Source organism: Trachymyrmex cornetzi, unplaced genomic scaffold (genome assembly GCF_001594075.2).
Source record: "Trachymyrmex cornetzi isolate Tcor2-1 unplaced genomic scaffold, Tcor1.1 scaffold59, whole genome shotgun sequence".
NCBI lineage: Eukaryota > Metazoa > Arthropoda > Insecta > Hymenoptera > Formicidae > Trachymyrmex > Trachymyrmex cornetzi.
This window is the reverse complement of record NW_017299903.1, coordinates 214,251-240,590: the sequence shown is the minus strand read 5'-3', so window position 1 is coordinate 240,590 and position 26,340 is coordinate 214,251. Positions and strand designations below refer to the sequence as shown.

At 32.4% G+C, this 26,340-nt stretch overlaps 1 protein-coding gene across 1 annotated transcript in view; it reads right to left on the bottom strand.

The window, feature by feature from the left end:
- The window catches only part of raskol (Ras GTPase-activating protein raskol), a 152,708-nt gene extending 128,189 nt beyond the window's left edge, over positions 1-24,519 (bottom strand). The window contains exons 1-2 of the mRNA XM_018515728.1: positions 24,137-24,519; positions 1,698-2,065 (exon numbers count right to left, since the gene is read on the bottom strand). Coding sequence (XP_018371230.1) covers positions 1,698-1,800 — 103 coding nt within the window. The 5' untranslated portion in view covers positions 1,801-2,065; positions 24,137-24,519. The remainder of the gene's footprint in view (positions 1-1,697; positions 2,066-24,136) is intronic.
- Positions 24,520-26,340: the final 1,821 nt, after the last annotated feature.

The window sequence follows — 26,340 nt, the reverse complement described above, 5'->3', positions numbered from 1 at the left end:
TATATAAATGAAAAAATGTCTTTTAAATAATTTTTAATATAATTCTTAACTTTGGCAAATATTTATATTTGGCAAAAATAAATATCCAAAATCACTTAATATTGTCTTCTATTCTTTTGACGCGTAATAGTCGCTGTATAAAGCGTGAATAGATCCATAAGAAAGATACGACACAACTTATAAAACTATAATTATCTTTTCGACAATTATGGTTTAAAAAAAATTGATAACAGTTAATTTAGATAACTCGGAAAGAATCACTTATATCGATGAATACTCCAAATGTATAATGATCTCTGATCAATCAATCATCTTGAAAGATAGAAAACATTTCTGCACTTGCAACGGAATGATGCAAAAAATGACGTTAATTCACTGTTCACGTATTCACAAATAATTTATTCGTCTCACATTCGCGGCCAATTTTTTCGACGGCGATCGAAGTACCGCATCGAGGATCCGAGACATCGGATCGACTCACAGTCACCGAGAGTCCTTTCAGCCGGTTCGAGACAGTGAACACGATACAGTCGGGAATGGACTGCCGCGAACGGAGGCTGCGTATGAAAGTAAATATTAACGTGATCTCTCCCTCGCTTACACTTACTCGTCGCCGACGTGTGGTGTGCGATCGTGATCGTGAGTATCAATACGAGCATGCCACTCTCGTGAATAGCGTGTCACATGGGTGAACTCATGAGCGCGGGTATGCGAGCCAGTACGTGTCATCTGTTTAGTATCAATCGCGGTATGCGTATTTCCGTTCCGCGACTTTTACGATGCGAGAACATACACGATAGACGGTCATATATCTGGTAATCGTTGTCTCGAGAACAGTCTGGAGTTTCAGCGTTCCAAAGTCCAGATTTTCGTAAATTTAATAACGTTTTAAAATATTCATTTACTTGTACAGAAAAGAGAGTATATTTAATATTAAAACATGTAAATATACATCTAAATATATATATTTAAAATAAATAGGTATTTTTAGAAAATAAAAAAATAATGCATACGCAAAAAATAATTCGAAATTAAAATTAACTTTTAATTACGTTTTTGTTCATATGCCAGGATTGTCGGCAGATAAAGCTTTCAAAAACATTGAGCAAATAATTAAAACACGTAACTTTTTTCTTTAAAGAAAAGTTTTCCTCGCGATCTAAATATGGAAAATAATCAAATAAAAAAGATTCAATAATTTGATAATGTATAGAATTGACTAAAAAGGAAAAATACGAGACCGATGGTTTAATTAAGCAATTTTAAAATTGCCTGGATTGCGGGAATTATTCGAGCTTTCTTTCGTATCGCGCGAGGCGTCGGTTATTGGAAAAGAAGTGCGATTTTAACGAGCGTAGGCACGCAATATTGCGTAGGACTCACCTACGTATTTATTAATCGTGTACGTCATTATCCTACGCACCCCCAGATCGTTCGGCACCATAAAAAGAATTGTCGAAGTAAATGTTTTCGAACACGTTTACTTTCCATGATATTTTAATTTCATGTACAAAAATCGACGCAATCTGAACGTAAACTGCTATTATCGTTACTTAAAACATCGATAAACATCTGCCATTACATCTATCTGAGATATCCCCTTCAATAACATAACGATATCGCAATTATTGTATCGGCGATTTACTCGCGATTCGCTTACGGCGAATGAGCAGCATGCAACTTCGTATTTTAGATACCTGATTCAAGGTCGTCCTGGTCGGCTCCGCGAAGGCAGGAGTGAAAACTGCGAGACAGTCGGCGACCGCCGGGTGAGGTACCTTCCGTCGAGACGCTCTGCATCCTTGATAAACGCGTGTACTCGGTGTCGTTGCGAAGTTCTTCTCAAGTTAAGTAGAATCAGGATAAGGTGAACGGGGCCGCGTCATACCTTTTTTTTCCCTCTTAGTGACTTAAGCCGCGAATAATAACGGGAACCGAATAATTAAGCACTAATTAACTGTTAATGCGCACATACATCACGCATACGATATCGCATGCGTATGCGAGGGTGTAGGTCGCAGGCAATTTGTTCACTATTGCGCTTCCCTTCTTCGCTCTAGTTCACCTGAAAAGAAAATCCAACGGTTCGATCGTCATCGATACAACGCAGATCAATACATGGCAGACGTTCTCCAAAATAACGAAATGTGACCCATGATCCAAGTTCTGGGGAAATCTAAAGAAATCGATGGAATGACAACCAAGGCAATCGGGTATCTACGATCAATCTATCATCAATTTCACCGGCATCGCAGGCTATTTGTTTTGTTCCTGTTTCATTCTCGGAAACCTCGCCACGAAGGGACTATTTGTTCACCAGACGTGATCTCTCTCTTTCTCCCTCCCCTTCTCCCCTCCTTCTTTTTTCCTCTGTGGTGATATTAATCAACTTGAAAAATATGTGCCTGCCTCTAGTCCGCACCACGCCAGCCGAACATTTTCGTTTGCCGTATCAGCCGAGTACGGTGATGCGAGAAATGAAACCTTTCCTGTATATATATCGTACGCTCCCGGAAAATAACTCCGGCCACCGTGACGACGACGTATAAATCACTATACATTCGCACGTAATTCGCAATCCGTCTAGTATAATGATGTTGTGCAACTGCGGACTTGTGGGCTGACGAAAGTTGCCTTCGTGTCGAAATGTATCCAAAAGTGACTAATGACTCTCTATTTTTTCAAAAACTCATGTGTCGCACGACATATAGATAATGTCCCGTAAATTATAGTCATGTGTCTAATGTCGGATTGTATTATGTAACAACAATTTACAGGTATGAATGTTTATTTGCGATAGACACGCGCGATGACTTTAACTTGTTCGTTCCTAAATGCGAATATCTGCGTTATACAATCCGGTTTTTATTCGCAAGCAATATCAATATCTGGAGGCTATATAACCGATGTCATTCTAAGATTTGGAAGAGAATTTTAATCATGTAAGATAAATAGATTCGTAGATACTTGTTTGAATGTATAATCTCCTAAATGCAGTGTTTTGTTTTATATATAGACGAAAAGCTTTTTTAATTTTTACTTAAAACAGCTATATTTTTCATACACATATAAGTTATGCTTAAAAGAGTTTATATTTCTTTTATAACATATAACATGTTAAATTTTATTAATTTTAGTCATGTAAGTATTTTAATTACGCTCATAAATGTCAGATTTCCATCACACAAAAATCTCAAACAATTTATAAAATTCATAGTTCAATCTTTAAGTTAAGAAAATAAGATACTACACTAGAAAAAGTCCGGTTGCGTTAATTGAAATTTTGATTGAAAATGGACAAATCAAAATTTTCTTGAATCTATTATAATTCTAATTCAGATAACCAAATTCTGATTAATATAACTAGAATATTCTTGTTCACTTATTTTTCACACTGAGAGAAAAATGTTTGGTATTTGTAACTATAATTACATATCACTATAATTATGATTATTACTACTATAATAATAGTAACACTAACTATGTATATAGTTCTAGCAACAAATGTATATAGTTGACAACTTAAAATGACTATAATTATAGTTGAAATTACCATAAAAATGGTTAAAGAGACTATAATTTTATAGTTATATTTGGGATCATATTTTTTATGGTTTTTTTCTCAGTGCATCAGAAATTTTTCTCAGTGTACAATTAGGAATACAATTAGAAATCCTTGATATGCAAATTTGACTGGTTATTTTACAAGCATTAACGAGCGCGATTGATCGATGCATAATTTATATCGCGCGTGTAGGTGCGTGTGAGCAGATGTAGGTGTGATTTTAAGTAGGACAGAGAGTATAAGTGTGTAATTAAAAATATTTGTACGTGGAAAGGCAGAGCGGTATTTTAATTTCGATCGAATGCCGGGATGCAAATATGAGGATCGCATTCTCGACCGACGTTCCGCCCAAATAGGTAGTTTGCATGATGAACTCCTAATCGATCACCAAGTATAGTCAACAAGATGAGTCAATTAATTGAAAAAATTGATGAGAGACCTGGTTATTGCAAGAATACTATTGAGATATTATGTGTACTTTATTGCTATAAGAATTTGATCGTTACAGCGCCCGGATAAATAATGTTGTTTTTATCTATCTTTTTATTTAATTAATCGCGCGCATCAATTCTTTGTCAATATATCTCAATTAATGTATAAAAAGTGCTACGAGTTACAAAGCAGAATCCGAACAGTTTGAACGCAATTAAGATCGCAAAGAGCATAATTAAGTCATGAAGATGCAACCCTCGTTTGTACAATTGTCTTATACATTTCGCTCGATGTAGAAGAAATTCAATATATTTATTTAATCGCAAGCGCACTCGCGCTTCTAATACTTTTTTTTCGCGATTAAAATGCTTACGGCGAAAAGGAAGTGTGAGTTGCAAAGATCCGTCCGTGAATCCGCGAATTTATCGCGCGAGTTATACAGTTTTCATAACTCTGACCATGAAGCGTGAAGAAGCTTATGATTAGGGGGCCGCGATATAACGTCGCGAATATGATATTCGTTATAACCACCTGTTGATCGTAAACTATAGTTTCCGCAGCGCGACGATACGGCTAGCGCGGCTAGCGAACCTTTGAAGAACGGATCGGCGGTGCTTCATTTCGCGGAGCTAATTAACGATTTGAGCGTTCATGGTAAATTAAATATTAATCAGATAGCTTAAAAACCGTCATAATAGTAATGAATAGTAACGCGCGAATAACCGTGCGCAAGTAATCCGGGAAAATCATAATCATCCGCGAAAAATTGCACGCTACGATTTATAATGTATTAACGCGGAATATCGGATCAAACAAACCATTCAAAAAATATTTCCTATCTTCTAAGTTTTTAAATTAGATACAATTCTCTATGAAATCAATAAAAGTAACTCTTTTAAGTAATAAATCAAAATATATTGTAATTTCTCGTATAACTCTATTTGATAGCAAAATATATTACAATTTTATATAACAAGTGGGTATTGTTTATATCATTTATATGATACTGATTTAAAAATTAGCGCACGTCAACTATAGACTCGGATAACTCCTCACAATTACATATTTCAAATTCGTTGGAGCTTTGAATACAATATTAATTTCATGTAATTCTATTTGATAGCATAAAATCATACCTATAAAAAATTATAATATATTAATTATGTTGGACTATTTTTTAGATTTTATATAAGATATATAAAATACATTAATAATATTCAAAGTGCAAGAAAAAACATAATTAATAATAAAAAAAACATAATAATGTCTATTAATAATTGCAAAACACATATACGTACAATTTATAAAAATATCATTAATTACCTCGTTGTTGATCGCATAATGATCATTAGCGTGGCTCATTAGAACACTGCGAAAGCTGTTTAATCGGGGATACCGAGAGATTTACGGACTTCAGCTGAGAAACGTCAATTACGAACAGGCCACGCGATTATCTGTCTCCGTAAATAACATCGGAGTTTCGTGCGAATACTTGTCGCGAGCTTAAGCTTTCGTTTTCGTCGATAGATTTCGTTGTTGAAACAACACGTTGTTGAAGCCACGGGGCACGGAATATATTTCGTGGAACTCATTAACGTGCGCCTGTCCGCGTTCGTTGGCCCCGGTAATTCAGAGCGGATCGACGTGAGAGCTAATTGCACTAATCGCGCACGCTTATGACGATTTACGGAGCGGCGGAAGTGCAATTATATATTCGAAATAAAAGACCACTTTCCATATTCAACAGTAACAAGTACAAATGAAAAGTAAGTTGTGACAATTACTCACATGACATTGAAAAAAATCAATTTTATCAAATTTTATTTAAACTTGTAGATTCTACAAACACCCAGAGAACGGTTCTATTCAAAGAAATGTTTCTTTCCTATACGGTTATAGAAAAAATTTCTTTGATTTAAACATAATTTCTTTAAATCAAATAAATTTTTTTATTTAATTTCAAAAAATAATGTTTAAATCAAAAAAATAACGTTTAAATCAAAGAAATGTTTTCTTTAACCGTACAGCAAAGAAACATTTCTTTCAATCAAAGAAACCTTTCTCTGGGTAAAGGAAAGCAAACAAAATAAATACGTGGTATAATTATTTCCTTCGCAAATTTATAAAATTTGATAGTACTTGAATGCCTCATACGATAAGAAAAATATTAAGTAAATTATTAGTATTTGTAATTAAAATAGACGACTTTATTTTTAAATTGCGTTATACGCTCCCGGAAACTGAATTTAATTACTAAGAGCGTAACGAGCTAATTACACCTATTATATGAGAGGTGCGGCGTCATTAAAGTTCTGATAGACTCACACTGACTAAAAATACTTTGATGAGTTAATTAAAAGAAAAATATGATCTACAAACATACTTTATGCCATCCGCAGCTAAAGGGATTTTATCTAATCTAATTATCCGGATAAAATATATCATCCAATAAAATATATTATCACACGCGTTGTCTATAATATAAGTTTGATTTTGTCTTTAATCATTTCTCACATAATAAATAAAATTAAAATATCTTATTTGAAATAAAGGGGGGATTATATACAGGGTGGACCATCTGAAGTGATCCAGTCAAATATCTCGAAAACTAGTAGGGATAGAGAAAAATGTTTCCTGTTCAGATGCCCACTGCTCTGAAAACAAGCTTCGTCGGAGAACATTACATATTCGAAGAACCGAGGATCGTCAACTAGCCTTGCCTGTGCCCACTCGCAGAATCCAATCCGGAGTCTCATGTCGTTTGGAGTGAGAGCTTGAGTTAACGTGATGTGATATGGTCGATACTTCACATTCTTCAAGATTCTCAAAATAGTTGTCCGGGGGATCCCAGTTACCTGTGCCAACGTTCTACTACTGACATGAGGGTCTAAGTGGATAAGTCCCAATATGGTGACTACACGATTATCATTCTCATCGTACTGATGATTTCTTCCATCGCGCCTCAATAATTCTTGTCGAGCCCTCAGTGCGAGTCGACGGATGGTCGTGTGATTTACGATCCGGCCATCGGGATACCGATCCCGGTAAACTCTTGCGGCTTCGCGATAATTAGTGTGACATTCGCCAAGCACGAGCAACATGTCAACAATTTCAGAGGGTTGATAGTGGTTCATTTCTTTGATTGAATACGCAAGAGAAGACACCGATTGTGACTGCCACAGTTTGAAACCTGTGTTTCAATGATCATTTATTGCCGTGGTCATCCACATAATAACAAACCGCAATAAACAGAGATTCGATGTTTCCGTTTGTTGTTGAATTCTTGTTCGTCGCTCTCCGAAGATTGTGAGCGATTTGAATAGGGATAACAGTTAATTAACTCCATTGAAAAGAAAAACATAAACATAAACAAACGAGAACACCGAGTCTCTGTTTATCATGGGTGGCAGTCATGTGTTCGGTTAACGATTTACTATTGGAAATCTCTTGGATTATTCCATTTGATTCAATCAGAGTTATGAATGAGTATCGACTCTCGAAAACTGTTGAAGAGTCGCAAAAATCAAGCACCCCACATGTGAGAGGCAAGGGGTCTCACAAAAATCAAGTACCTCGAAGGGAACAGAGAACTACCACGTCCACGTCGTTGTTCCTGGGTAGCGCTAAGAGTAGTTCATCAATGACTTTGATGGTCCATAACTCGGACCCCAGTGGGCGGATTGTGGACCACAACCAGTGTTTCGTAAAGGGCTTGAAACCAGCTTTCTCATCCCATGGTGAAAAACTAGGGGTTCCATTTAAAAAAACCATCGTGACCCCTGAATGACCTTCAAAATGACCTTCCAAGGATTTTTCAAGGTCAGTACCATACTTCCCCCGTGTAACCCTAAACTTTTCATACGAAACATTTTTCTCTATCCCTACTAGTTTTCGAGATATTTGACTGGATCACTTCAGATGGTCCACCCTGTATATAAATGATGTAGAATTTAGAAATTACTGAATACACATTTGATATACTTTCGATAATTTAAAAATGGTAACTTAATATCATAAATAAACATATCTTATTTTATATTCCGAAAAATAAAATTAAAATTATTCCAATATTCAATATTAAAATATTTTTAACACCTGATATATATTTTCGATAATTTAAAAATAGCAACTTAATATAACAAATAGATGTTGTTATTTTGTGATATAATAAATATAAGCACTTATAAATTTATTCAACGATTACAAAATAATATACGTACAAAAACTGATTTAACATCGCGAATTTCTTCACACTTCATTCGAAGGGTGAACGTTCGCAATATCTTTTTGGTTTCGTCTCTTTAGTTGTTCGTCAAAAGCCTTTCGTTGATCAGTACGTCTCGGATCTTCTCTATTTTAAGCCTCTATATCTCTAACGAAACGTCAACACGAGTGCTCTACCGTCGCCGTGGCAATCTTTAAGGCCCAGTGCCACAACTCACGGTTAACTCTTAACCGAGGTTCAATTTGTTTCTCATTTCTTTCCAATTCTAGAATTGGAAAAAGACAATGAATAAATTGAACCTCGGTTAAGAGTTAACCGTGAGTTGTGGAACTGGGCCTAAGAAGTCTTTAAGCAACCTCGAATCCGTTCTTACATTAACGTGAAGTTCGTCGGACTCTATCATTCTAACTTGTTTAATTGGATTACGTCGATCTCATTGATCGGCTTTTTCTCTCCCGCTTATATAATTGCAAAAAAACGATCAAACAAACCGCTATAAAGTTACGATAATAAAACAACGGATAAAACAACCGACAAAAAATATTATAATGTTTTATCCGCAAACTTACGGAAACAATAACAATCCGTGAAAACCGTAAGGAATAAAGATGTATAAGTGTGAAAACTTTGCGCGCGTAAAATTTACGAAGAGCTAGATTTTTCATCGCTTGCTTTCTCTCGTTTCGCCTTCGTTGATCAAAGTTTAGTTGAAGTATTTCAAGAATTTCTTGGCAAGCTCTTGAGCTTCGCAGCAAAGTGCTAGACTGACGGTCGCAATGTAATTGTGAACGACTTAGGTTTCGTGACTTTTAAATCTCATCGATAAATGTGTTATTTAATGCATAGAATCATTTTCTACTACATCGATTTTAGAGACCAAAAATTATGCTAAAATTATACTAAAATTATAATTAAGATTATTCACATGCGTAAACTTTTCTAAATCCTATGGTTTTTTTAAGAAGATTAATAATAAAATAATATAGCTTTCATAATTTTCTACATATTTTCGCATAATCTAACTTCAATTTATGTTCTTTTCTTTTCATACAACTTTCATACATACATAGAATAAATGTTTTATTTTTATAATAAATGTATTAAAACTTTTTCGTATAAATAAACCAAAGAAAAAGTGAAATTATTATAAAACTAATAATTAAAGTATTTGTATTTAGAAATATATTTATAGTTGCATAACAAATTAGTTTTTTTATGTCGGTTTTTTTATGTATTTATGATTTGTGTAATTTTAAGTAATTTTTAAATAAACGACCAAAAATGATGTTTTTTAAAATCTTTTTGAAATAAAATTAAGATATTGAAAAACCAGCTCAATTAATGAAAATTTTAAACTACCGAACCAAGAGCTATGAGCCAAACTATAATGTATTTCTAAGAATAAAAATGTAAAAAATGTAAAAAAATGTACAAATATGTTAATGAAATCACTATATATTAAAATTAACATATAAAAATCTATAAAAACCATTGATGTAATAATAACATTAACTCAAATAACTTAGTACAAATGTATAAATTTGCATATAAAGCATTAATAGTCACACCATAAAATAATTGTTCGCATAATTAACTTTGTATGAAGCGAGCTTAAAAAACTATTTTAATCGATCAATTTTTTACATGCGATTTTATCAAATTATTATCAATTGTATTATTAACTTTTGTTGTATTGTTTGTACTTTCAATTTTTAATTCCATACGTTAATGACTAATAATAGCCTGATCATTCGAAGTAATTTTGTATGTCAATAATTTTGATAGGTTGATGCTTGTCGGAAGTTGAGTACAATGTAAAAGCTCAAGATAGACAATTTAGATGTGAGGCGCAAAGCTCATGTACATGTCAGAGATATTAATGGTCATCAACATCTATAGATCAGCATACGTTGTAGCCAATACAGGTTTTACCGATATTAACACACAGTTATTATATTACGAAGACAGATTTGGTATTTTATTGTACAAATTTTATATCGGTTTATACTGTTTTACAATTGAGAATGACCTCGTGTTTAGGTCGAAACGTTTTGTTTTTATATTTCATACGATGACTAATGTTAATTTCGTTTACTTCGTCCGCTTATATGTCTAAGAATTTTAATTTGGAGCTGTTTGTATTAAGGCTTTATATGCAAATTTCTACATTTGTACTAAGTTATTTGAGTTAATGTTATTATTACATCAATGGTTTTTATAGATTTTTATATGTTAATTTTAATATATAATGATTTCATTAACACTGTACATTTTTTACATTTTTTGCATTTTTATTCTTAGAAATACATTAGTTTGGCTCATAGCTCTTGGTTTGGTAGTTTGAACTTTTTGAAATAATTTGCTTGAGCATTAATAATAAAAAAATAATGTGCAAAAAATTCTGATTAAACCTACGCTTCATGTTGCATGATAATATATTTTTAACTTTTACAAAATAGACTTTCAATTCGTAGCAGCTGGGAAGAAAAATGTTATGACAGAAACGTTTACTAAAAGTAAACGGGAATTATACATAGCAGGCATTCGAGAATGGCGTTGAAGCAAATGCTTGAGAAACTTTCGGCGTTGTTAGTTAGCCTAAATTGAAACTGCCATGAATTCATTCAATTAAATTCGCCATCATAAATAGCTGAATTCACCGGAAAGCTACGCGAATCAACAACTTACAAATGCAAATTGTTAAAGATTAGTTATTCTCACACGCATACATATGAAACTAGAGAAAAAATTCTCAGTAATGTAGTGTCAAAACGTTTCTCTTCAATTATATATACGCGGACAAATTTTAAGGATTTTCTCGGTGTTCTTTCGATAAAAGACGTGTCATAGGAAACTCCATTTTCCAAAGCAATAACGTTTATGACCGGAACAATTTCTCGAAATGCACTCCGCTATTGTACAGTGCCCGCGTGAATTCAACTCGCACGACCACATCTGCGAAACTATGGCATGTGGGAATTGTCGCAGATTGCCAGCGCAGACAAAGCAATAAAACTCGAGCCATCAGTCGCTTCCGTGGTGATCAATGCGTATATAATAACCTTCTATATTTTGGATTTACATATAATTTAAATATTATATATTACATATGATACATGATAGGTATATATAATACATCACTGCAATATTCATTATGCAATCCGAGACTTCTTATTTTAAAATAAAAAACATTATCACAAATGATGTACCAATGTATTAGCATAAGACGGGGCTATTTCATTAATTTCAATTTTAAAATAATATATGAGAACATTTACAATAGCAAACAGTATCTCTTTGCAGTGCTTACAGCTACTTATGATGAATACTTCTTGACACAATACAACCTTTAAATATTCAGTAAATGCTGTTCAAAAACATAAATATCGCGAAAAATGGACGAAAAAGTCTACCTTATAGATAATTATTTAATCTTATACAAGAGAGAACAAATAAATCCATCAAGATTTAAATAAATTATATATCTAGAATCTCTCTCTCTAGAATCTCCTATGACTTATACAAACAATTCTTTTAATTTCACAAAGTAATTCACTTTTTCCAAAAAATACTGCCATTAAAACAAACGTCATATTTAAGGAAAAAAGACAAATACATAATTGCGGAAATCCACGTCTGATAACTGCGTTACTGAGAAATAATATATTTATATCATTTATAACGATAAAAAAAATACGAGTCATGCGACTGCTCGCTGAATCTGAAAGAAATTGATTTGCGCTTGGCCTAACTTCTATTCTCGCATGTGCATGCGCAAAAGGAACGATATTCCTTCTCCGCACTAAAAAAAATTTTAGTTATTTTTGGTCCAATGAATGATCGTTAATCAATGTCCGACTTAATGTAATTAATTCATTGATACAATAACTAGGTACATTTATATAACATATATGTATATTCATTCTTGCAATGAATTCTAGTAATAGTTTTATAAAAAAAAAAACATAAATCATTATGAGAATTCATTGGACCAATTTTCATTATTTTTTCATAATTCAATGAATATTTTATTATAATACGTACAGTTTTGGTTAAGTGCGATATTCCTTCTTGTGATGTGTCTAACAGCGCAGGCGGCTAGATCGTCTTGACATAGTGCGCCACGAAACGATTTCTTTTACATAATCACACTCCAAATACTCCGACATACAGCAGACTTCCGGAGAAAACTCGGCCGCGCACGCGTCGCGAGCGTGATTTGCCGTAGCCTGGATCTGAACTTACTGAGTGGGTAAGGACCAAGAGCTTTTTCCTGCCTTTCGAAAATTACGATCGCAATTTATATCCTCCACGGATGCCGTTCGGCGGATTTACGAGCGGCGACGCGCGAAACGAACAACACAAAATTCAAAAATATTTTCCTCAGTAGAAGAAGAAGCCTCTGTCGTATTCTTATATGAAGTTGTAAGAAACTGTCTCCAGAAATTTTATTACCACTCACGGAATTTTGTGGAAGGCGAAACTATTTTTATCGACGAAAAATATAGAAAAATATTGTTTCTAAATTACTTATTAAAAGCGCTCGTATCGCAACGCCTCGGTTTCCGTTCTGACTTTCTGACCTAATCTCCTAAAAGTAGCTTCCAATATTTCATATATGTAATAATAGTTAACAGGTTTTTTATATACAGAATGTCTCAAACTAATCGCCAAATATTTCATGGGCAGATAGACTGGATTAAACTGAGTTGAAAGTCCTCTACCATTTTGCAATTTTTGTAATAGTTAACAAGATATTAATTAGTAAAATTGGTCAAAAATTGGTCTTTAATCATTTTTTACTCAAATATACTATCAACTTTACAGAAAAACTGCAAGAGATAAAAATTGTTTCTTTTCTTTTCATAGAGCTTTAAAAATTTTTTCAGAATTTTTTATCAATTTTTTAGTACTGCATTTTCTTATTTTTACCAACATGAGAAAATACTGTATTAAAAAATTTTGAAAAAATTCTTAGTTTTATGAGAAATAAATAACAATTTTTTTGCTTCTTGTAATTTTTCTGTAAAGTTAATAGTATTTGAGTAAAAAATTATTGAAAACCAATTTTCGGCAATGTTAGTAATTAATATCTCGTTAACTATTGCGAAAATTGCAAAATGGAAAATTGTAAGAGGACTTTTCGATTTAGTTTAGTCCGCTCTACCTGTCCATGAAATATTTGGCGATTATTTTGGGACATTCTATATAAGCACGCACAAGCATTTTTGAAACAAATTCTACTATACATTCGTAAAAAATTTAGTTATCTTCTAATTAGAATGTTATGTGTGTGGGAGAAAAATATCTTCCTTCTTATTAATTCAACAAGCCTCTAGTTGCATAAGAACTGTACACCATAGTTTCGTAATACGAGAAACGCTAGTCAACACAATTGGAGGAAAGTGAAGTGTCGACGAAGTCGTATGCTCGCGTTGCAATTAAGAGAAATGTATAATAAAATTCGATGGCAATGGAGAACGTTTTCACTCGTATATTCCGTCTATATTTGGTTAATGAACCACCTGCATGTTGCCTTTTACATTCGCATAATTAGATTTATGGCACACGCTCGCTCACTATTTCTGTTGTATAAACTAAGGCGTTCCTTTCTAATTCAGTAACAGACAAAAATTAAAGTAAATTTCGCAGGGCAGCGCAATATAATTTAAAAGTATTAGCTATTTATAGTCTTTAGAAAAGAATCTTTAGATATATATATATCAAAATAATTTAAATAATAATTTCTCATTATAAATATGTTTTCATTAATCATATCTTCTTTAAACCTGTCTATGTAATTTAAGTGCTCAGTATCTTTTTAAGCGTATATAATGATATTCTATTATAATACCCTTTTAAAGTCTCTCATTTATCAAGACGTGTCTCGATATTTTAAAGATTACAGGGGTCGTAAATCAAAAAGATAGTAGCAATAAAAGGTCGACGATCTAGTCCAGCTCATTGTCATACATAAAATCTCGGTCGTACAGACTCGATCATGTAGCGTATCACACAGTGGTCAAACAAAGAAGGATGCAGGAAATGATTCGATACGATACTTCACATCGTAAAATAAAGAGTCTGCCATTAAACGAATTTAATTAAATAAAACGAGTCTTGTTTATCTTACAAGTACCGCGGAAGATGTATTATAACAAACAGAATATAGATGTACCCGTTTCTTAAAAGAAAAACAGAATTCCGTTAATTCACACATTTTATCAAAGACATTTAAAATTAAGTAACAATTCTCTCTCTAATAACAACATCTACATGTACTTAAAAAACAACCGCTTTATTGTAGAATAAATTGCTTTTATATTCACTTTTGTAGAATATGCATTTACAGTTCGCAATTAAACGCGGAAAAGCGTCTGTGTAGGCGCCCACCCTGTCTTGGGACTGAACACTCAAACTTCCTGAAAACTTCTCGTTGTTATTGCGGAAGCCAATCCCCCGTCATAGTAGACGATAAACAACATTGTACGTCTGTAAGTAAGTTGGTAACAAACTTCCGCCGCCTTTCCCACCGTATTTACTGATCTCCTGTTTGGAGACGACTCTACATCATTCATCGCAAACTTTGTTGGACATTCAGAACCATTTATCATGTGACACACTTCATGAGTTCTCAATAAATCACACGCACAAAACGAAATTAAGTTTCGGTAGCGTACGATTTTATAATTACAAGCAATAGTTACATAGTAATCAAACTTTCATAGACTTCCAATTGGAACAATCAAAAGCAATAGAAAAAGTGATATTTCCATAATAAATAAAAAGGGAGATAATATGATTTAAATACGTTTTAATTATAATTATAATATTATAATATTAAATACAACAAAATTTAATATTTGCTGTGTAATCATAAATATAGTAACAATAATATCAAAATTATATATATATTATTTAAAAAAATTTTTTAATAATTTATGGCTTTTCTCTTTTATATTTTTATTGTTTAAATTGATTAAACAAAATAGTACACTAATATCAAATATCTAAAAATATTTGCTTCAAAATTATTAATCAATCATATTAAGACCAAACAAGTAACAATGTTTATATCTTGATGAATATAATGATGGTTCAATGACTTCATACGCCTAAAAGTCAAAGACCTGACGAATGATTTTGAAGAAATGCGAAGATCGGAGATGCTACCAAATGTAGGTCGAATCAGTCATGGCTTCCGAACAAGGTTTATTATGTTAAAGCGTAGGTCGACCAAGGAAAACTCATGAAAATTCATGAATGTAAGCGCGAGTGAGTAATTTAATCTTCTAATTATCTCATCACATTAAAGCAATTTAAAGCGCTGCTGACGTCATCTTTTGTCTAGCTGTCAAAGCTGTAAAGATAAATTGATATGCACTTACTTTTATAAAACTAAAATAAAAAAATTATACGTAATTTATACTTCTTTTTTTTCGTTTATTATTACCCGCTTATAATTACAAGCTATTTAATAGAAATTATTTAATTTTTTAATGAAAATTAATAAAACAAGAAATACAAATACAGATCCAGATACAGATCTGTAAAAAAAAAAGCTTTCTTTCGACCTTGATATCACTTTATTTATTTCGCGGTGATTCGCATCGCAGCACGTTTTTAATTAACTGCCGTTTTAATTCGCAACAAGATAGATGTGCAGCTTGCATGCCGATACTACATTTCACTACATTTCTACTTTTACGAGAAAATTCGAAATAAACATGATACGGAGGATTCGATCCTTTTCAGAAAGTTTAACGCAAAAACAGCGACAAATTCGACGAATCCGTTAAGTTGACCCGTTTCCACAATCCTTACTGCAACACATACGATTTAAGAAGAATTTCTGGTTGAAAATGGACGAACTAGAAAACTCTGATCAATTAGTCACTATAATTGGATCATGTAGTTTCTTCACTTATAGAATACTGATTGATGTGATCAGAATCTCTTGATTTGTTCATTTTCACTCCCAAAAATTTTCTCAGTGCGCGCTTCGCAAAGCGGAGGAAAAATAGTGTTGAGCCACCAAATTTTTACTGGCGATGCTTTTACGTCATCGAATGCAAAAAGACAGTGGCAGGTACGAGACATAGAGAGACTTATGGCCATAACGCCCAAAGAACTTGAAGTTCTAAGTATTCATGCGACCACCCCCGTGCTTATGTGAGACGTGTACCTACAAAGCTGTACCCTTCCTCTTCCTTCTTCCCTCCTTTCTCGCATTTATTTCCATTCATTTCCATTTGTTGGCATGAATTCATTTAAGGAGTAAGAGGGTAAAGTCAAGGAACAATGGTGAATCGTCTAGAGTTGATCGAAATGGGTCATCTCTGCGGAGTAAGAGATTTTCGCGTGAAAATTTAGCGGAGATAAAAAAAAGATCGACTGCGAGAATTGTAACGATTGAATAATGGATCTGCGCAAAAAACTATCGCTATTCTAAAATGCCATTGAAAGCGATCATCAGATTCGACAGACATTAATGGTAAACACCTAAGACCTAAACTAACAGAGATGTAAATACACTGAGAGAAAAATGTTTGGTATTTGTAACTATAATTACATATCACTATAATTATGATTATTACTACTATAATAATAGTAACAGTAACTATGTATATAGTTCTAGCAACAAATATATATAGTTGGCAACCTAAAATGACTATAATTATAGTTGAAATTACCATAAAAATGATTAAAGTGACTATAGTTTTATAGTTATATTTGGGACCAACCATAAAAAATATGGTTGGTCCCAAATATAACTATAAAACTATAGTCACTTTAATCATTTTTCTGGTAATTTCAACTATAATTATAGTCATTTTAGGTTGTCAACTATATACATAGTTACTGTTACTATTATTATAGTAGTAATAATCATAATTATAGTGATATATAATTATAGTTAAAATACCAAACATTTTTCTCTCACAAGTTGTCAGTATACAGAATTGAATTATATTTATTCCTATATATTATGCATAATTATTAACATTTTTCTCTTCAATTTAATATTATTACGTATAACATATAATAAAAGAAAATCGTATATTTCATTTCCATTTGCTGTGTAATTTTAATTGCTGAAATGATAATTTCGATATAATAATAAACTGTGTCATGTAAAATATGATATGTAAAACGTAATACATTTAATACGTAATATGTTTGAGACTTCGCGACTAGCTAAATGGATTTAATTAAGTTAAATTAACCTTGTCTTTTAAGCTCTATATTTGTATGTTCTATTTATAAAATCGTGCTGCGTTAGATAAAATTGCAAAATAAAAACTTACAAAAATATGCATTGGCAACATATTTCTACTCCATTAGTAACGCGAAAATTGATAACATAATGACAAATTCGACAGCTGGTAATGAGGAGAAACAAAACTTGTGATAAAAACACAAGTATTATAGATGTTCCATTACCTCATCTTATTCGGTTATATAACTTTAAAATCTGTATAATATTTTATTTAACGAGAAAGAAAAAATCGATATATTTTGCATGGTAAGAAAAAGCTCGTATCAAAAAAATCTGGTTTCTAGTGTACCGCAAAAGCGGTATCTGTATCGTTAACAAAGGAAGGCTCTCCCTTTTGTTAGGCGTTATCCACACCGGAAGTTGCGACTACCTGCCCGCACGATGCTTCCTGTGTCATGCTGTGATATTCCGTTGCTCCGACTCTGTTTCATCCTTCCCGCCCCGTTTCATATGAAATTTTTAACCTGATACGCAGAAAAATTTCCACCATAATAAATTTGAATATTTTATGCAATAATGTCAGGGTACACTGAGAAACCCATTTAGTTGAATCAATTAATTTCTTGTTTGGATATGGGCAAACAAATCCTTGGTTGATATAATAAAATAATTTAGTTCAAGCCAAACACTTGGTTATTGTAAACAACTTTATCAGATATCAACGACTACCAGAAACAAGTGAAATGTTACAATAACCAAATGCTTTGCTTCAACTAATTTTTTGCTATTATTTTGTTGCATCGATTAATTTCTTGTTTGGATATGGGCAAACAAATCCTTGGTTGATTCAACTAAATGGGTTTCTCAGTGTATTTAGGATCATTTCCTCTTTTTCTTTTTCTTGCATCCAGTCGATGCCTTCGTATAGACTTAATTTACGATTGGATATCAATTAATATCTACAAAAATCTTAAACAAATGTAAAATGCAGCAGTAATTAAAATAGTTATTAATAAAGAATATAAGCCAATACCGTTAAATCGTTTCGTGTGTGATTCCGTTAGAAATTAATTATAAATTTTTAATTAATCAAATCGTGGTTATCATAAAAAGAGAATATATGTTTTCATAAAATAAGAAAATATAATTTTACAGATATAGTACAATTAAAAATTTTTTTGTGTTTTTTTATCGTGGAATTCTCAGAACCAAATAAAAGATATAGTTTTAATAATGAATTTACATTACAATAATTTCTATTTTATAACGTAAATTAGAAAAAATTAAAAATATCATTAAATTTGAAAAATATTTTTATATACAAATAATTTTTTTTTATATTAATGCAGCAGATTTGATGTGGCTTTTAAAATAGATTGCAGTCCATTCCTCTAAAAATTCCTTTAACACATGACTGTTTTATACGTTTATAAAAGAAAACTCGAAAAAAAAGCAAACGTCAAAGGAGCTACGCGATACCACTTTATAAAACGTTACTTGTAACTACCTGTCTTTTATATTAAAAGTACTTCGACTAATGGACGAGAATAGTGCGGAACCGCGATCGATCGATCGTTCATGTTCTGCCTATTTTTAAACAAATATCCACATTCACCACAAACACTTGCTAGGGCAATCCTCGAACAAAGTTCTAAACGTGCACGTTATAAAGAAACTTCCGAACATATCACACGAAAAAAATCTAGGCGAGGTTTACATTCTTCTAGTAAGTATCTTAGCTAGGAAAGTTTATAACTGTCGACGCTCTTGCGGCGAAAAAAAAACACCGTAGAAAAAAGCGGGTAGAGCATGAAGAACGTGCGGTAGATATGTAACTGTAACGCGATAAGAGCATTTTATGCGAATGCAATGTGAAGAAAATTCCTCGGAAATCATAAATAATTCCAAGTTACGACCAAGAAAGTTTGAATTATTACTTTTCTTTAAGGTTTCAAAACTTCAAGATTTGATTCAGAATAATTCAAGCTCTTATGTTAAATTATAATTATCTATAAATTATAATTATGTATCAACTATATTTACCTATATTTAACATGAAAAAATTATTTTATACGTACAAGATGTCTCTGCATAAGTGACAAAACTGCTACATGCAGCGGCTCCAGTATACGAAAACAAGTCAAAATTGTCTAATAAACATATATCAGATTTCGAATAGTTTCACACTGAGAGAAAAATGTTTGGTATTTGTAACTATAATTATGATTATTACTACTATAATAATAGTAACAGTAACTATGTATATAGTTCTAGCAACAAATGTACATAGTTGGTAACCTAAAATGACTATAATTATAGTTGAAATTACCATAAAAATGATTAAAGGGACTATAATTTTATAGTTATATTTGAGACCAATCATAAAAAATATGGTTGTTTCCAAATATAACTATAAAATTATAGTCACTTTAACCATTTTTATGGTAATTTCAACTATAATTATAGTCATTTTAGGTTGCCAACTATGTACATTTGTTGCTAGAACTATATAGCTACTGTTACTATTATTATAGTAGTAATAATCATAATTATAGTGATATGTAATTATAGTTACAAATACCAAACATTTTTCTCTCAGTGCTGTACAATATAAAGCGAGATTCCACGTGGGTTCACAAATAGCAGGTTTCGTTATATAATAGCAGAAATGAAACATTATTTTTTTATTCTTTTGTTAATAACTTTTTAACAAATAACGTCCGACAGCTAAAACCTGTTGGAGATCATTCAGGGTTATGACCTTGACAACATATGTCAAGGTTAAGGTCATCGGGGCTGAGTCTCCTATAGTGAACAATTACCAAAATCAAGTATATTTCATATTTTTTGATATCCCAGAATAATCATGCAAAAGCTGATCAAAATCTGTGAAATACATATATAAGTCTTTCCTTGTTAACTAAAAAAGTTAACTTTTTAACTTAGTTCTTTAATTTAGTTTTTAAAAAAGTTAACTTGAAATCATGAAATAAAACAAATTTTAAATTTTTAAATTACTTTTTTTCATTAATTTAACTTTTAATTCAATTAATGTCACTGTGGATTAACTTTTATTTTAATTAAGTTAAATTTTCAAAGCTGTTAACCTTAACTTAACTTAGTTAAAAAAAAAGTTAACTTATCCAACTCTGGTTTTATTATTGTCGAATCGGTCTTGTGATGGTACGATTTAAGAAACTTGATGGATTTTGTGTGAAATTTAATCTTTATATAATAGTTGCAAATATGTATACACAGTGAATGTAAAATATTCTATAATAAACATTCTATATAAAAATACAAAATTTACAATAAAATTGATTGATTACGTTATTATTACCTACATAAATTAATCAAAAATTAATACATATATATTGTATATGATTTTTTAAAACGCCGCTAACGTCCATAAAACAGACGTAGCCTATTACATTTTTTTCTATATTATTTATTTTTCATTTATTTCATATTATTGTTACTAAATGTTACTTATATTAAGTAATAATGTAAAATTGATGAAGTACAAAATTTAGACGATCGATACGCATTCGGCAATACACCTCTATATATTATAAAATTCGAGAATTTACAATTCTGTTATCAAAGAGAGAAAATGCGACATTCATAAGCTGCTTAAACCAAGTGCTTTTGTAAAACAAGGAAGCTTTAAGGCTTTCCTTCGTGTTCTTCCTCAGTGTTTTCGCACGGGTATACTTTATGCGGTAACGTTACGTTATCATGTAAATTCATCACAATTAAAATCCATATAGTTTAGAATCTCATAAAAACGAGACTGTTGAGCTATCAGCGCAGAATGGTCGTCCAATATAATTAATTAAACTTTTCTAGTAATTGTAATCATTTTTTTAAATGTAGACTGCATTTTAATAAGAATATATTTCGTGTGTGTACTTTTTAGTACAAATAATGTTCGTCTCTTGTATTCTTATTATTTAAAAAAATTTTTTTGCAGTATTGATTTTACAGATCACTCCAATGATAATATGAAAATTAGCATAAGGTAAAGTCGAGCATTATGGCTATATAGAAAACATGGCTGCAGATTATATTTCTCTAATTGCTAAATAGTGTATTTTTGTAGTCATTCTCGAAAATAAAGATATTTATATAGTACAGTGTTTATGTGCATACACGATTTGAAATAACAATAATATGAATATTATTATTTTTATTTTTGACTGCCTCCACAATTTCACACGTGTCCACTAAAAGATTTTATAATGACGAATAAATTATAGTTAAGCTGCCGTAGTCATGAACATTACTTACGTAATAAAGGCAGAGCTAAGCATGCATTTGAAATACTTTTATTTGAAAAACAGTTCTTGTAAGACAATTATATTTTATATTTTATATTTCAGCAGAACACATAAAAATATTTTATATTTCAAATACTAACAATAAAACTGACAATAAATCTTATTATCAGAATTATAAAATACAAAAAGTTTTCAATCTTTCGATTTTAAATACATTTGTATTGCAAATACTGTTTTAAATAAAAGTATTTCAAATACATGCCTAGCCTTGAATAAAGATGCATACATAATAAAGGTAAATTGTAATGTCTATAATTTGTATTTTCATTTTTACTATTTATTTATATGTAAATACTACGTCCATCTTTCCATCAGTTTGGGAAAGATGGCATACAATCAAGGCGCGCACTCACGCACGCATACACACTGCTTTTTTTAATTATAGAAATCTTTAGTTTAATTAGCTTATATAAATTATAATTTTTTTTTCCTATTGTGCAATATCATTATGTATTTTTAATTATAATTAAATTATATATAATCGTATATATATGTGTATAAATATTATATATAAAGTTATAAGTTTTATCATTTTACAAAATGTTACTTGCATTAACCTTCGTAATATCATAGCCATCTTTCCCCTAAAAGTTATATGAAATGGTCAATGCATACGTTATAATATTTTTATAATATTATTAAGTTTATCTTTTCAATAGTTATTTATTATTATTTTAAGGTCTCTTCAGTTAAGTAAGATATTTAACTCTATTAAAAAATAACAAAAATAGAGAAAAATGTTTACTGCATTTTAAAAACTGGTCATTTTAAAAACTGACCCGATTTTACCCTAATAAAATTCTTACAAAACCTGATACTATGTTGTTTGCAACTGTGCACAATATTTCATTACATAAATCTCACATAGTAGGTCTTATCACTATTGCATTACCAGTATCCGTAAAAGATAATCGTAAAAATCATAAAATTTATACTTTATACTTTACTTATAGAATATATGAATATACGCAACAGTAAAACGTCAATGGTATCTGTGCAACGTACATATTGCGTTCGTAACTTCTATATTTTTCTGTTAAAAGAGATAGAACGAGCGAAACCACGAACGTGAGAGAATGCATACTGCTGGATTATTATACTGTAATTTTCACGCGATATATTGCGATGATGTCATAATGCGTGAGAATGAATCAACTGCAATATCAATGTATGTATAAAATAAGCTGAAACTGAAATTCGCAATTTTGATATTCTGTTTTATATAAAACAGAAATTTTCGTAATATCCCAATACTTTTAATCCGACACAACGGCGGAGTTTTGAAAATGATGTGGAACGAACGACATGAACTACAAGATCGATTTCACAGGTCTCGAAACACGTGTATGTATATATTTCGTATTCGTAGCTCGTTATCTATGTTAATTGCGAGCATAATCAATCATAATTCGCGAACGAAAACATGAGCGTAATAGGCATGTGGAGGCAACGAATGATTGACGCGGCAATATTTCGCTCATAATTGTTATATAGAAGCTTTCTCGATTTCGTTCATCACCATCGCCGTTCTCATCGGCATGTTAGTACCTGCGGGATGGAATTTCCGGACTCCCGCGATTATATGTGCTAAAGTGATAACACACGCGGCCTCACACGATTACCTTGCTTGAAATCGCCTAGACTCATCAGGACGATAATGCGAGAACAAGTTCTAACGGGGTAAGTGGATCATGGGTCCCATGGACGAAGCCATTAACAATTAACTATGTCACCGGTGTTATTGCAATTAACGCACGCATCATCTCTTCACTTGGCTTCACTCTGTCGTTAGGCTTAGGCATTATTCAAATACTAATTGTATATTCAAATACTAAATGACATAAAGTCTTTTTGGCAATCTGTGTTATTATGAGATTTTATCGGATAAATCGATAATGCGTGAATAATTATCTGATACATAAACCCTCTCCAAAGTATCTTTCGTTATATAAAAGCAGCGATGCTAATATTGCTATAGTGCTTAATTTAATTAAATTGCAAAATTTATTAAAACTAAATTAATTTAATTTATACAAATTATATGAAAAAATTAAATAGATGATTAAGAGTAACAGTTTTATTTAATGAAGCAGAGAATAACTTTCAATCATTTTTTATATAGTATTAACACAGGAAAGCTTATGGTCCAAAAAATTAATGCAAGTCATATGCCATAAAAATATTCTTGATCTCTAAATACAACATGATAATTTAATTAACAATGTCTTCAATTAATTAATATTTATCTAAATAATACATTGCTTCTTGCCTTACGAATGCTTTGTGAAGAGAGACGCATCGAACTGTTTGGAGAACATTCGCTGTATAATATTAAAAAAATGTTTCAAACTTACCTGCTTCCGGATACCTTGAATCGTACAAGTCCATGTCCAAAGAGTCCTTAATTTATCGACGACGTTAACGTCGCCGGACACCATTCAATCGGCTTGCCGACACTCGCCAGGAATCCGAGATTTTTTCTCGCAAGCACAAAGACGTTGCTGCACCGCTCTGAATGGGGCATACCACGAGGGATTGTGTTTTACGCGGAGTTAATTTTAATATGCGTTACATGCAGTCTGAGGGACGCCCGCGCCCCCTCGACGACGAGCTCGCTGACAGAGTTCGTTCTTACGGTCACCAAACTGAAATAAATGCGAGTGCAGTCTGGAAACTGAAAGGCAGTGCTATCCCACTCTAAGCACATCCGCGGGAAAGCGAAAAGAAGTGCGTGATACCGCTCGCCTTCTCAAGTAAAAGTTTCAATCTTCCAAAACGACTATCTAACATAAGATGGTTTAAGGTTTCGCTATATCCTTTTTTATTAAGCCATTGCTGCATTGCTGCGAAAATTTGGAGAAGCAACAAAGGGGTTGTAATCGAATAACACAATCAAGATGCAAGATTCTTATAGTTTACAACTTTCACTTAATAAATTTCCCATCTCCCAGTTTCTACCACCAGCTGAGAGTGCATAATATTCTCACGCGTGGTTGCCGGAACTGGCGAATTTCGCTGACTAAAGGCGACGCTCTCGGCAATTAAGACAAAGCGACATAAGCAACGAGCGCGACGTCCGGCTTCGTTCGTTGTTATCTGGTGCCACGTGAACGCACTGCGAAAAGAGGAAATAGCTCTCCAACGCGCGACTTATCTCGTCCGCTTTTCGACGTTACCAAACTTCGAACTGAATCGCTATCTGGAGGCGTAATCTTTTATCGAAAGTAATTTCGAAGTTGTTGATAAGGTTCACTATCTCGTCCTCGACGAATAAAATATGAACGAGTCAACCATCGTTAAAAGTCCTCTACCACACCTGCTGAAACGTGATCCAAATTTTGTCGCTAAGAGATCCGCACCTGCCGTCTGTGCCAACAATCGACAGAGTCGATGACCAAATATCAAAAGAACGACTACAAAACCACAAGAAAAAAAAATATTTATTATTACATAAAAAACAAAGAGACGTGAAAACGAAAGACTAATTGCAGGAATGTGAGACGCTCGGTGAGATGTGTCTATAAACTACAAAAGTTTCATTTTAGATATATCACTAATAAGAGAGAGAACAAACATGACGATATTTATCCGTTATTTTACTACTTTTCTTTACTCCAAATTAAAAATGAAACAACTATGGTGAAAACGTTAACTCTTTGTTTTATCTTTTTTCAGGGAATAAGAGAAAGAGCGGAAGGCAAATTGAGACCAGGGAAACGTCGTGTGCCAGGTGCAGAAACGCACGATAGTAAGAGACCAACCAGATCGACCCAGGCAGGGTTCACGTTACGTTTCGTGACCGTTTCATGACTGTCAATAAGAGCCGTCAAATAAATTTATCCCGACGCAATAGTAGGAAAGCTGACGCCGAGCGAAGATAATATTTCGCTGAATCGGCTTGGAAGATGTATATGCGACGAGATGCAACGACCGTGATAATTTCGTTGATCGGACGTGATAAAAAAAAGGCAGTTGAGAGCAAATCCGGAGAGCAGAACAGTGTCTGATAGGATAATTCGACACCGCACTACAATAAGGATTCAACGCGTTGAAGTATTAACTTTCATTAACGGGCGTAGACACTCTCGGGCGTGCCATGACATGTGTACTTGTTCGCTTCCGGTAGAAGAGCATCATTTTAAAACGTTTGTGTTTAATTATCGAGTGTGGGGTAACAATTGTTATACATTGACAAGGATTAAGAAGACAACGACGATGATGAAGCGAAATTTTATGTCAAACGAAAAATTACGCTCAGCACTATCAAAAGGTACGCCAATGAAATGAATTCACATCGCGAGTTTCATACATGGCCATTTGCATGTCCCGCAGCGACGTATGTACAATGATTTAATTGCTTTTATCGTATATATCGGAGCGAATTGAATGAGCGTACCGCGCGATTATTAAACAAGTAACAATGCCGTACGTTAAATAATAAAACAAAGCTTGTAATGAAAATACGTCGAAATACCATGAAAACCAATGCTTAGTTTTTACAGGATATTGAAGCTCTTAATTAAACAGGTGTATACCTTATGAGATTTCATTAATTATT